Source organism: Trichoderma breve, chromosome 1, assembly GCF_028502605.1.
Source record: "Trichoderma breve strain T069 chromosome 1, whole genome shotgun sequence".
Classification (NCBI taxonomy): Eukaryota; Fungi; Ascomycota; class Sordariomycetes; order Hypocreales; family Hypocreaceae; genus Trichoderma; species Trichoderma breve.
Window position 1 is genome coordinate 6,406,146 of NC_079232.1, and position 11,861 is coordinate 6,418,006.

Below are 11,861 nucleotides of genomic sequence, written 5' to 3' on the forward strand. Positions count from 1 at the left end.
GTGATGCGAGAAACCCCCGAGAGCTTGTCTCGGGTTCGAGACCGTTGAGACTCTTTTGGCGCCCGCAGGTGACTAGAGCGGCATTCGCTGGAGCGGCTGGCGCGGCCTCGTCTCGTACTGGTACCCAGACTGTGAACCGTCTCACCGCCGGACTTGTTGAGGATGAGAGAATGTAGAAGTATAGATACATCAGCTGTGTTTCGTCGTTTTTGCTTTTTCTCTTCTGTTTTCTCTTCTTTTTCTATATATCATATTTGCTTTGGGGCGGCTGAGGCCGAAACAAAGGACTACCCTCGCATTGCACCAGATCAACGCAACTTTGCAGCTTACACCGGTCCACGATGGCTTCAGCCGCCAACCAATAAGACCGACACACTTGCCGCACTACTAGTGTTGTCTTGTCTGTCTTGGGTTGTCCCGCATGCAAAACGAATTGCATGCGAGGGGGCGGTGTTTCTACCATTGCATCTGCTTCTTTCATCTTTACCTCCCATCTCACTGTCTGTCTTTGTCTATGTCTGTGTCTGTACTCCGTATGTAGCAACTCACTCACCAACTGAGCCGACTCTCTTAATCCCGTCTCCGCACTTTAGGTCTTACTGGTGGGCTCCTGATTTGACATCCATGCGCTGTCATGAGTCCAGGTCCAAGGGCCTGTTCGCCTTATCCACCACAGCCTCGCTCAGGGTCCAGTCCAGTCCAGGCCAGTCCTCTGGTCTCTATCGGGGGCCTTGGTGCTAGGCTAGTGCTTCGTACAATACCAACCGTAGATGGGCTTCTTGTCTCTTCTTCGGTCCCAGCTATCCTCTTTTTTTTTTCAGGGTCCTCTAGATCAAAGCCGCCTCCACTCACGATAGTGCCATGTTACTAAGGTACCAACGCCACGAGAAATCGTTACGCCCGGCCAAATTACACCCGTAACAGCCGCTCGGCCGCCATCTGCACTATTTCTCTTGGGAGCTCTAGGCCACTCCGGCACGCTACAGACCCGGCCTCTTTTGATTTTCACCTGTCAACTGCTCTTCACTTCACCTTTTTCCTTTGCCAACCATCAACCTCGAGGCCTGTTACTGTAGTCTATCAAAGTCCCGAGCCTTTCCTGCTTGAGACTGAAGCGAAACTCCTCCGCCCGAGATTTTGCGGGACCACCACGACCGCTGATCCCCTCGTACTGCAGTCCTTCAACCTCGCCTGACCCTGTGGTTCCGCCCTATCCTGCATCCTGGGTGCCGTGCCGTCCCTGTGCCCTGCCCTGCATCATTCTCATCTCTCGTCTTTTTCGTCTCTCGCCTTCCATCATCGACACTGGGACATACGCATCCCAGTAGCCTCTGAGCCTGTCAACGCCGCTGGTCTGGTAACTAGGCAGGTTCGGGAGCCGTCAAGAGAGCATCAGTTTTCTCTTCCGATCTCGTTGATCTCGTCAATCGACGTAACATTGCAGCTTGATTTTGCAAGGGGCCGTTGCAGCCTTTTTTTTCGGTGTGCGTTTGAGATTTCGGAAGCAGCGCCTGGCCGCGCGCCTTCATTCGGCCAAAACTTCAACCTGTACGACCGCAAAGGAAAAAAAAATCCTCTCCCGCACAACGCCATTGGCACATCGGATAGAAGCAGCTCCAGACGATGGATGGTCGCCCCTTGCCGCATTACAGGGCTGTGTCGGAAGCAACGCGCCAGCGCGAGACGTTCAAGTGAGTTTGGCATGATAAAGCAATCCATCACTCCCTCAATCCCCTTCCTTTGGCTCGAGATACGCAGTTGAAATTGTTCGAAAATATCGTATGAGAGAATAGAGGATAAATACTGAAGATTATGGGAGAATCCTCCGCTGATACAATGTCTGAAAATAGATATGACCCGACACTCTTGTCGAATTCCAAGGTCAACAACGCGGGCGTCGCTCTGCCAAGCTCTGATCTGACGCCATCGCGAGACTTGGTCTTGACCGCCCTTGCTCAGCTGGCCGTCTTCCAGACGGGCACAGAAAGAGCCTTCATCTCCCTTTTTGACGTGGAGCATCAGTATTTTGTCGCTGAAGCAACTAGGACGCTGCTCACTTCACCAGATGACTCCGATCTGGGGCTTTGGATGGTTGGTACCGCCATTCCTCGTGCACACAGCACTTGCGAGTATACTCTTCTCGAGTCAGATCGCCTTGAGAGAGCGCGCGAGCACGCAATCCTCACAGACCCATCTCAGTTTGACCATTGCGAAAATGATGGCGATTCAACCCAGCTGCCGGTTCTCGTGGTCCCCGATCTCTCTACTGACGAGCGTTTCAAGATGAAGCCGTACTGCCGACCTGGAGGTGGACACCGCTTCTATGCTTCTGTGCCTATTCGGACGCAGAGAGGCATCAACATTGGCGTGCTCTGTGTTGTGAGCCCCGAACCAGATCGCAGATGGATCGACCGCTACTCGAATTTGATGCGTAGCCTGTCCGTGGCCATCATGGATCATCTGGAGGCCAATTTTTCAAAGGTGGCCTACCGCCGGAGCGAGCGCATGATTCGAGGCCTCGGCTACTTCGTCGAAGGAAAGGCCACCGAATCATCTTGGGCCTCAGTTGCTGGTAGGGAGACGTTTACGGAAACCCCGGACGCCTTGTTTCTGGCTCGCCAGGGACTCATGGGAGAAGCTGAGACTACTAATAACGGGCCACCTGTTTCTGAAGCGACCGCCCACTCAACTCCCAACTCTGAGAGATCTCTTTCGCCAGACGGTGACCGGCTCGACCCCAATCGCAAAAAGGACCGCCCAGGAAAGCCAGCAGCAGAGACGAAATGGGCCGACAACTTTGTTCCAGGACCCAACCCAATGATGGACACGTTTTCTGAAGCCGCCATGATCATCCGCGAGTCGCTGGAGACTGATGGATGTCTCTTCCTGGACGCAGCCCCTGGATCGTTTGGCTCCTATGGTAAGAGAAAGGGCCGCTCCTCAGGCCACCCTTCTTTCCGAGACATCGACAGTAGCAGTAACGATGACGATGAGGACGACGACGATAGCGGCAGCGATTTCGAAGAAGATGCCGAGCTAGAGTCTCAAGCAGGCGATGCTGGTGCCAACACCGGCGGTACTAACGGTACCAACGCCGAGGCCAAGCAGTGGCCAACAGCTCAGGTGCTAGGATATGCGGCAACGGAAAGCCGGCGGTCCAAGTTTGAGGACGGTTCGCTTCGGAGGATTAACATGCCGCAGAAGTTCCTCGCAAAGCTCCTCCAGAGGTATCCCAAGGGCCACATCTTCAACTTTGGTGTCAACGGAGAGCTGCAGTCGAGCGACTCGTCCGACGACGACGGTTGGCTGACGGACCTTACCCAAGACGCCATCTCGCCCCTTCAGCCCGATCCGCCGCTGCCCCCTCAGGACGACGCCTCCCAGTCTAAGCGACAGAGGCGGCCTTGGGCGCGCCACAACGAGGGAAAGATTATCCAAGAAGTGTTTCCCAAGGCCAGGAGCGTTGCCTTTGTCCCCGTCTGGGACCCTAGAAAGCAGAGGTGGTGCGCGGGAGGCTTTGTCTACACCCTGACCCCGACTCGCATCTTTACCGTGGGAGGAGAGTTGAATTTCCTACGGGCCGTGAGCATCTTGGCGATTGCAGAGACGCTCCGCTTGAAGACTTTTGCAGCTAACCAGGCAAAGTCTGATGCCCTGAGCTCTCTCTCTCACGAACTGCGCTCTCCCTTGCACGGAGCCGTACTGGGCATCGAGCTGCTTCGCGACACCGAACTGACCGTCTTCCAGGGCAACATCGCTCACACCATCGAGATTTGCTGCCGCACACTCGTCGACACGGTCGACCACCTCCTCGACTACTCCAAGGTCAATAGATTTATCCAGACGAGACGTACAGGAGGTCAAGCGTCGGAACCTAGAGGGCTACGACCAGGAACAGCCAGATCGGTCGAAGAAGGCATGCTCAGTCTCTACAAGCACATCCGGCTGGACGGCATCGTCGAAGAGGTCATGGACGGCGTCTACGCCGGCTTCAATTTCATGCACATGGCCCTGCAGCTCGCCAAGCACAAGAACTCGGCGCACTCATCGGACTGGACGGCTATGCGCCGCCTGGACGCCATGCAAGCTATGGAGGAGCTGGGGTCCAACGGCAAGATTGCGCTGGGCGAGGTGACCGTCTTCCTGGAAATCGATCACGCCTTCAACTGGCGGTTCTACACGCAGCCCGGCGCCATTCGACGCATCGTCATGAACCTGCTCGGCAACTCGCTCAAGTACACGCAAAAGGGCTCCATCAAGGTGCGCCTGACCCAGTCTAAGCCGAAGCGCAAATCGTCTGCCGACGCCATCGTCCACATCATCGTGTCCGACACTGGCAAGGGTATAGGAGAGGACTATCTGCGCAACGACCTTTTCAAGCCCTTCTCGCAGGAGGACCATCTCGCCCCTGGAACCGGCCTGGGTCTCAGCTTCGTCAAGCAGATTACGTCGCAGCTTAGGGGCCGCGTCAATGTCGACAGCCGAGTCAACGTGGGCACCATTGTCAAGGTCTCGCTGCCTCTCATGCAGACGCTGACACCTCCCGACGGCACCCCTTTACTCGCCGAGAACGAGGGCGATCTCGACAAGCACGTTGCCGAGGCCGCGGGCCTTCGCGTGCGTCTCCTGGGCTTCGATATTGGCAGGCGGGCTAAGCGACGAATGCTGGATGGGAGCTACACGGAGCTGCTCGTGGAGGTTGAGCGCATCTGCCGTGACTGGCTGGGTCTCAACATCATCACCGAGGCCGAGGCTGAACAACAGCCGCCCGACTGCGTCATCTGGATCGAAGACACGCTTGCCAACTCTCCGCTGGAGAACCTCATGCAAGGGCCTCCTTGCGTGGTGCTATGCAAAAACACATTGGTGGCGTACAAGAGCGCGGCGCAGTTTGAACGGGTCAAAGCGCACCGGATCTTTGAATTCGTTGCTCAGCCGTAAGTAGTATCCCTTGTCCCTAATATTACATGTTGGCCCCCTTTTTCCCCTTCATCATTCACTGACTTTACCTTCTCTTGTATCAGTATGGGGCCCCGTAAACTCGCCAAAGCTATAGCACTAGCCTTCAAGCGCGGCCGCGAACTGAAAGCCATGCCCCTGTCCCCCATCACGCCTCGCCAGGAATTCCTCCCCGTGGTGCCCGACCTCCTCAGCAACGTTAAGACCCAGCTGCCCGCGCCCACGCCGCGCCTTCAAGCGCTGCAGAACCTCCTCACCGAGAGCGAGAAGCCCGCAAAGCCCAGCGTCGCCGTCGTCGATGCTCCCGCTGCAGACCCCGAGCCTGCCTGCGAGCCCACGCCAGAGTTCCTGCTCGTCGAGGACAACAGCATCAACCTCGACATCCTCTCCATCTACATGAAGAAGCTCGGCCGCCCCTACCACACGGCGACCAACGGCGCCGAAGCCCTGAGCGCGTACAAGCTCAACCCGAAACACTGCAAGTACATCTTCATGGACGTGTCGATGCCCATCATGGATGGCTTTGAGGCTACGCGCCGCATCCGTGCCTACGAGCGCGACAACCAGATCAAGCCCGCCATCATCTTCGCCCTCACGGGGCTCGCCTCGGAGAGCGCCCAGCAGGAGGCCTTTGGAAGTGGCGTCGACCTGTTCCTGACCAAGCCCGTCAAGCTTAAGGAGCTGGGCATGATCCTCCGGTCCAGGGGCTTGCTTCCCGAGGAGCCCTTGGTGGTTGTGACCAAGAACGGGACTCATATGGCCTAGAGCCAATGGGCTTCTTTTTCTTATTTCTGATTACTTTCATCGTTATACTAATCTTCATTTCCATTCATCTTTTCGGTTTCAGCTCTGATTTTTAATGTTACTTCAGAGAAGAGGGTAAACATTCAAGGGTGTCAAGGGGCAAAAACAGGTTCACAGGCCACGCCGGCTAAAAGGGATAGGTTCTGGAAGGGCATCGTTTTTCTTTTTCTTTTCCTTTTCTTACTTTTTTCATTCATCTTCGACAAACAAGGTTTTCACTTTTACGACTGTCATTACTTGGGGCAAATCTAAAACAGAAGACGAAAACAAAAAAAAAAAAAATAAAAAAAATAAAGTACGCGACATTTGAATCAGACAAATCTCGCCGGACACTTACAACGAACGACACGCGTGGTTCTTTACTTTCTCTTTGTCAACACAGTTGCAATAGATACACGCACACATTTAAGGCGACATGGGGAGTATACGGAACTCAAGAGGGAACTTATGACGATGTTATGTTATTCTATAATCTTTGCTTTGCTTCAGTTATTTTTCAAGAACGGTAGATGCGGTTCGGAAATAACGGTACTTTGCATTTACTCATAATGAAATCGTACAATTTTGATAAATAACTTATATGTGTCTTATAATATGTGCGTGTGTATAAACAGTATAATCATGAAGACAGCAACACAATCGGGTTGCCATTCGTCACATTCAAGCAAAGCTGCCCATTGCCATCTGCGGAATACGTCGGACCCTTGCCTTCGTCAAACACATTCTGCCACTGGCCGTTAGGAACCTGCGTGCCGAAGCAGTACTGAGCCGAGCTCCCGCCCCCGCCGTTGGTCGTAAAGGCCACCATCTTGCCACCGGCGCGGCTGAAAGCATACGCCGTGCTCTCCACGTACAAGTGCTTGTGGTCGTTGTCGGCGAGCCCGCCCACGGCGTGCTTGGCATAGGTGAGCTTGGAGATGGCATCGTACATGTCGGACTGGGTGTTGAAGCCGCTGCGCCAGAGGTCCTCTCTGTTAGCGGGATCGTTGCTCCCTGAATAGGCCTGCTCGGTGCCGTAGTAGACAATGGGGATGCCTCGCCCGAGGATGGTGTAAGTCAGAGCGTTCTTGAGCAGAGCCGTGTCATTCTTGACACTGAGGAAGCGAGGATTGTCGTGGTTATCGACAAAGGTGCCCAGCGCAGTAGGGTCCGGGAACGAGGAGCCAATCTGGTCATGCATGTTGACCATGTCCTGCGAGGAGCCCGCCTGCTGATAGAAGCGAGTCATGGGATAGTAGATGGCATAGTTGAGCAGGCCCGGCATGAGGCTGGCGTAGGGCAGCATAAAGTTTGGGTCTCCATCAAAGACCTCGCCAATGCAGTAGACGCCCGTGGCGTTGACAAAGCCGGGCCAGTAGTCTTGTTCAACGTGCTTGACGGTGTCGATGCGGACGCCGTCGAAGCCGTAGGTCGAGACGAGGTTAGAGACCCAGTCCTGATAGAGACTCCGGATGGTAGGGCTCTGAGTGTCGAGATCCGGGAGGCCGCTGATCCAGCAGTTTTCGACGCTGGTCTGGTTGTTGTAGTCAATGTCACATTCTGGATGATACGACGAGTTCTCGTTCAGGGGAGTTGGGAGGTCGTCAGGAATGTTGGCATAGCCCATATGATTGGCGACAACGTCCACCATCATGTAGAAGCCCTGTTTTGATACTTTTTTTAGCATGACACTTTGAAAGTAGAGGTATATAGGATGGGGGGTGAAGTATGATGTACCTTGCTATGCGCAGCATCGACGAGACTCTTTAAATCCTCCGCAGAACCATAATGAGAATTAATAGAATCGATGTCGCTTGCCCAATAACCATGATAGCCCTTATCGCTGTCTATTTAAATATAAACATTAGAAGCTCATCCAACAGATAATGCGTGAGGCTGTGTGTAACTCACTCGTAACTACGGGCGTGATCCAGATGGCGTCGAATCCCATGCCCTTGATGTAGTCCAACTTGCCCTCCAGACCTTGAAACGTTCCGCCGCAGTAGTCTCCCAGGTTTCCGCACGCACTGCCTCCGGAATCATCCGCTCCGCGGGCAACACGGTCCGTAAGGGCAAAGTAAATGGTACGAGACCTCCAGTCCGCCGTGTTCGCCGAAAGGACCGGCAGAGAAAGCTGCAAGAGCAGCGGCAGAGTGAAATGAAGCTTCATCTTTGGCTTCTCCCTTGAAAATGCCGAGGTCAACCTAAAGGAATAGTAATTCAAGCTGCTTGCTTGCTTCTAGCAACTGCCAAAAAAGAAATGGCAAACCACCCCGAGATATATACTCGTATGTTGCTATATCACACGTTTTCCCCTTTTCGAAAGAAACAATATCACGGCGCATAAACGACTACATCCACTCCGCAAAACATCAATATCCACGCCTGACGAGAAAAGAGCCCGCACCACTTACAGACCTCCTGTTCTAGGCAGCCCGTGACGCTGATCCCAGATCTGCTAAGTCACCCGTCAAACACGCCCCCGACAAAGGGCCGAATGAGACATCCACAAGACTATTCGCCAGAAGCCCGTATGAAATAGCCGTCCTGCGATATAGTATATCAAAGGGGGAAGCGCCCTTACTCGTGACAAAACCGAAAAGCGAGATTCATGGAGCTCGTAGCGCGGTCAAGCCGGACGAAACAGCGCGGGAGAAAGCCCCGGAAACCACATGGCTAGTGATTATGCCTCTGTTTGGCGCCATTAGATCACCAAGTCCCGGAGCCTCGAACCCCTGCGCGCTGTCGGTTTCGGCACATCTATTGGCGACTCGCACCCGGCCGGTGGCGTTCGGGCTAGAATTGCGGGGGCAGCATCCAAGCTGGAGACGTGAAGCTGAGTGGAGGGGCAAGCAAAGCAAGGGAGATTATCCAGTGTCAGAGTTGATGGCCTGAGACGCAGACCGCCCAGAAGGTTTCGAAACTGCCGGCAGAAACTTGAACCGCCATCACCACCTACCGATATGGGCTGATGAGGACATGGGCCGAGGTACGGCACTCAACCTCTTACACCCAGCTTGCGTCTCAACCACCATCAAATAGATACCGGCAGATGCTACGCTATGCGGTGACAAATTAAATCGCCGAGGCAAACATATGCAAATCTGAGCAGCAGACTAGTAGTGTTTCTTCTCCGTCAATACCTTGCTGCGCCAAAAAAAAAAAAAAAAAAAGCCACCTGAGCTCTGAGCATCATCATCACCACCAACCAACCCCAGCTCCCAAACTCCCCCCCCAAACAGCTATCAACCACACCACACAAGCTACAAAACCCTGCCCATCATGTCCAAGCCGCCCATTCCCAACCTCCGAGACATCTCCATTGCCTCGCCATCCATCTTCCGCTCCCGCCTCGTCCTCCGTTCCGCCGCGCCCCCCACCTCGCCATCCCCAGAGCTCGACGCTCTCAACATCGACACCGTCTTCGACCTCCGCTCGGGCCTCGAGGTCTCCTCCCACTCTTCCCACGGCTCCGACTCCGCCTTTGCCGAGCAGTGGCCCGGAGGCCCTCGCCGCGTCCATGCCCCCGTATTCGCCGACGCCGACTACGGGCCCGAAGCAGTCGCCCTCCGCTTCCACGAGTATGCCTCGTCCCACCCCGTCCTCGGCTTCGTAAACGCCTACCGCTCCATCTTGAAATCCGGCGCTCCGGCGTTTGCCACCGTGCTGACGTACCTCTCTTCTGACGAGTGGGATGCGTCCGCGGAGAGACCCATCCTTGTGCACTGCACTGCAGGCAAGGATCGTACAGGCATCTTGTGCGCCTTGATATTGAGCTTGTGCAACATCCCAGACGAGGATGTGGCAAGGGAATACGGTCTTACTACCGAAGGGCTGAAGGATGCAAAGCCCACACTTGTGAAGCGGTTGATGGCGATGCCGGCTTTTGAAGGAGACCCAGATGGTGCCGAGAGGATGCTGAGTTCAACGTGAGCTCCTTTGTTTCTGTTTTCTTCTCATCAATACGTCTTGTAAGTGGATACTGACAATTGCACAACAGACCTGAGAGCATGATGGCTACGCTTGCCATGATCCGTGAGGAATGGGGCTCTGTTGAGGAGTACGTCGTCAACGAATGTAAACTTTCGCCCGAAGCCATTGCTCGCCTTCGACAGAAGCTCCTGGTTGCCAACTAGGTAGGCTTTTATTGCCATTCTGCACAATAGACGTTGGTCATATTGTATCGACAAATGAATTAGACGTGTCATGATGAATAGCCTGTTTTGTGTTGGATATATATATATAATATAGTATGTAGGTATACATTGGTTATTATACATGGCTCGTGTGGTGTATGCGTACATGTATGTATGTTAGTAATACACTTTCGTCTGATCTCTCATCGGATCAAACCATTTTTCTTTCAAAGTCGTTTCAAGGTCATTTCAATGCCACCCTCCCGCCCCGTCATTCACGCAAAGTCTATAGCCCCAGAATCTACGGCACAGACGTAGGAATCTTGACCAGACCACGCTTGCGATCATCAAACGGCGCTCCATATCTCCAGCCAGTACCCTTTCTTGACCGACCATTGCGTCCCACATCATCCGCGTTGATTTCCTTGAACCGGAATTCGTAGCGGTCCGTTGTTACTCTCGTTGTTGCCTTCTCTTCTCGCTGCTGCTCCTGCGCGATGCGTCTTGCCACCTTGTCCTCCTCCTTCTGTGTCGCCTCCTTGAATTTAGCCAGGCTTTCTTGCCGGGTCTTGCCCTCTAGAATCTCCCGCTCCATCTTGATGAGCTCAGGCTGTGGTGACCGCGCATCAACAGACAGCATGGTGTCGTGGAAGGCCTTGGCAGCGTCTTCACGGGTGAAGTGACGTGATTCTGATACTGGCACAAAGAGCTGCTGCATTGTCAACTTGTGGACGTGAATCTCATTGACGGGCTCGTGTGGCAGATTCTTCTCGCCCTCCCGGTAATACGTCTTAGGCAGCATGCTCATGACGGCTTTGGCATAGGGAGTTGCCAGCTTTTTGCCCTGTTTTCATTTTACAAGTCAGCACAGTTGTATAACACAATACGAGTATTGCTGATGAAGTAAGAGTTAAAAAAAAAAAAAAAAGATGCAGAGGTCGGCGTATTGTCAGAACAAATATAATCGTTTTTTAACCATGGAAATAAGTCTTCAAGACTAATCGAATTTTTGGAAATTGTCTCATCATGCAAAATGCACACAACTCTCTGTCTGTCTCGCTCAGGAGAAAGAATGGGTGACCGGTTGTCAAAAGGGAATCGGGAGGGCAAGAAAATTTGCAAAGCTCACCTCTCTCTGCCATTGCTTCTCTACCTCCTTTAGCCTCACAACAGCCGCCACCCGCCTGACGTCGACGCCCATCTCTGCTGAAACGGCCTTTAGTGACTCTCCTCTCCCCATGACCTTATCCCAAATCAGCTCCCTCGTATGCTCATCTAGCACTGGCTGGCTCCGAAACAGCGGATTTAGAGGAAACGGCTGGTCCTGCAGCGGCCCTAAATACCTTGGGCCTCCTTTGGGGTCGGCAAACTCTGAACCTTCCCTGCCCTTGAGCCATTGGTACATCTGCTGTCGAGCCCGGCTCATCTTCTGTTGACACGGTGTCGAGCTGAAGCTTCGCACGAATGGCGCAGACTTTGATTTGCAGGATTGAACCAGACACGCATCGACCACGGGGGCCAGCGGCGTGGCAGCCGCAGATAGTCTGGGGGCCATGTCTGTTCTTTGTGTATGCTTTTATCAATGTAGGTGCAAATTGATTCGGCTGGATCAGCTGCTCATTACGAATCGTGTCAATGGCTCAAAGGTCGCCGAGGCTTTTTTGTCGTCATGTCTTGTGAGCAAAGCTGGAGAGAGTATCAGAAAAGCGAAGCTTGGCCACAAATTTTCCGTCTCGGTGTCTTGTTCTCCCGCTTCCGGAGGGAGGGGCATAAGGCCATTGGGGGCACGCACGTTTGATGGAGAAAACGAGAAAACAACCATACCGTAATAAGCGCTAGCTGTCTCCAGTCGCATAGGTAGCTCGACATAGCTCCAGTGGCAGCAAAAGAGTAAAGAATTCATCCAGACATGATTCAAAAAACAACATGTCACCAAATTACAAGAACCGGGACCTGGGAGACAGATATCTCGTGTATATTAAG

At 53.6% G+C, this 11,861-nt stretch overlaps 4 protein-coding genes across 4 annotated transcripts; 2 read left to right on the plus strand and 2 right to left on the minus strand.

Moving 5' to 3' along the window:
* Positions 1-1,623: 1,623 nt before the first annotated feature.
* On the plus strand, positions 1,624-5,724 carry T069G_01871 (histidine kinase-, DNA gyrase b-, and HSP90-like ATPase domain-containing protein; the record flags this gene model as incomplete). The annotated part of the gene is made up of 4 exons (XM_056169081.1): positions 1,624-1,691; positions 1,851-2,572; positions 2,720-4,937; positions 5,025-5,724. The coding sequence occupies 4 exons, from the start codon at positions 1,624-1,626 to the stop codon at positions 5,722-5,724; spliced, it is 3,708 nt and encodes a 1,235-aa protein (XP_056034397.1).
* A 658-nt stretch (positions 5,725-6,382) lies between these two features.
* T069G_01872 (alpha amylase, catalytic domain-containing protein) lies at positions 6,383-7,912 on the minus strand (the record flags this gene model as incomplete). Its single annotated transcript, XM_056169082.1, has 3 exons — positions 6,383-7,405; positions 7,480-7,589; positions 7,654-7,912. The coding sequence occupies 3 exons, from the start codon at positions 7,910-7,912 to the stop codon at positions 6,383-6,385; spliced, it is 1,392 nt and encodes a 463-aa protein (XP_056034398.1).
* Positions 7,913-9,024: 1,112 nt separating this feature from the next.
* On the plus strand, positions 9,025-9,878 carry T069G_01873 (tyrosine phosphatase family domain-containing protein; the record flags this gene model as incomplete). The annotated part of the gene is made up of 2 exons (XM_056169083.1): positions 9,025-9,671; positions 9,743-9,878. The coding sequence occupies 2 exons, from the start codon at positions 9,025-9,027 to the stop codon at positions 9,876-9,878; spliced, it is 783 nt and encodes a 260-aa protein (XP_056034399.1).
* A 301-nt stretch (positions 9,879-10,179) lies between these two features.
* Positions 10,180-11,433, minus strand: T069G_01874 (eukaryotic mitochondrial regulator protein domain-containing protein; the record flags this gene model as incomplete). Its single annotated transcript, XM_056169084.1, has 2 exons — positions 10,180-10,722; positions 11,008-11,433. The coding sequence occupies 2 exons, from the start codon at positions 11,431-11,433 to the stop codon at positions 10,180-10,182; spliced, it is 969 nt and encodes a 322-aa protein (XP_056034400.1).
* Positions 11,434-11,861: the final 428 nt, after the last annotated feature.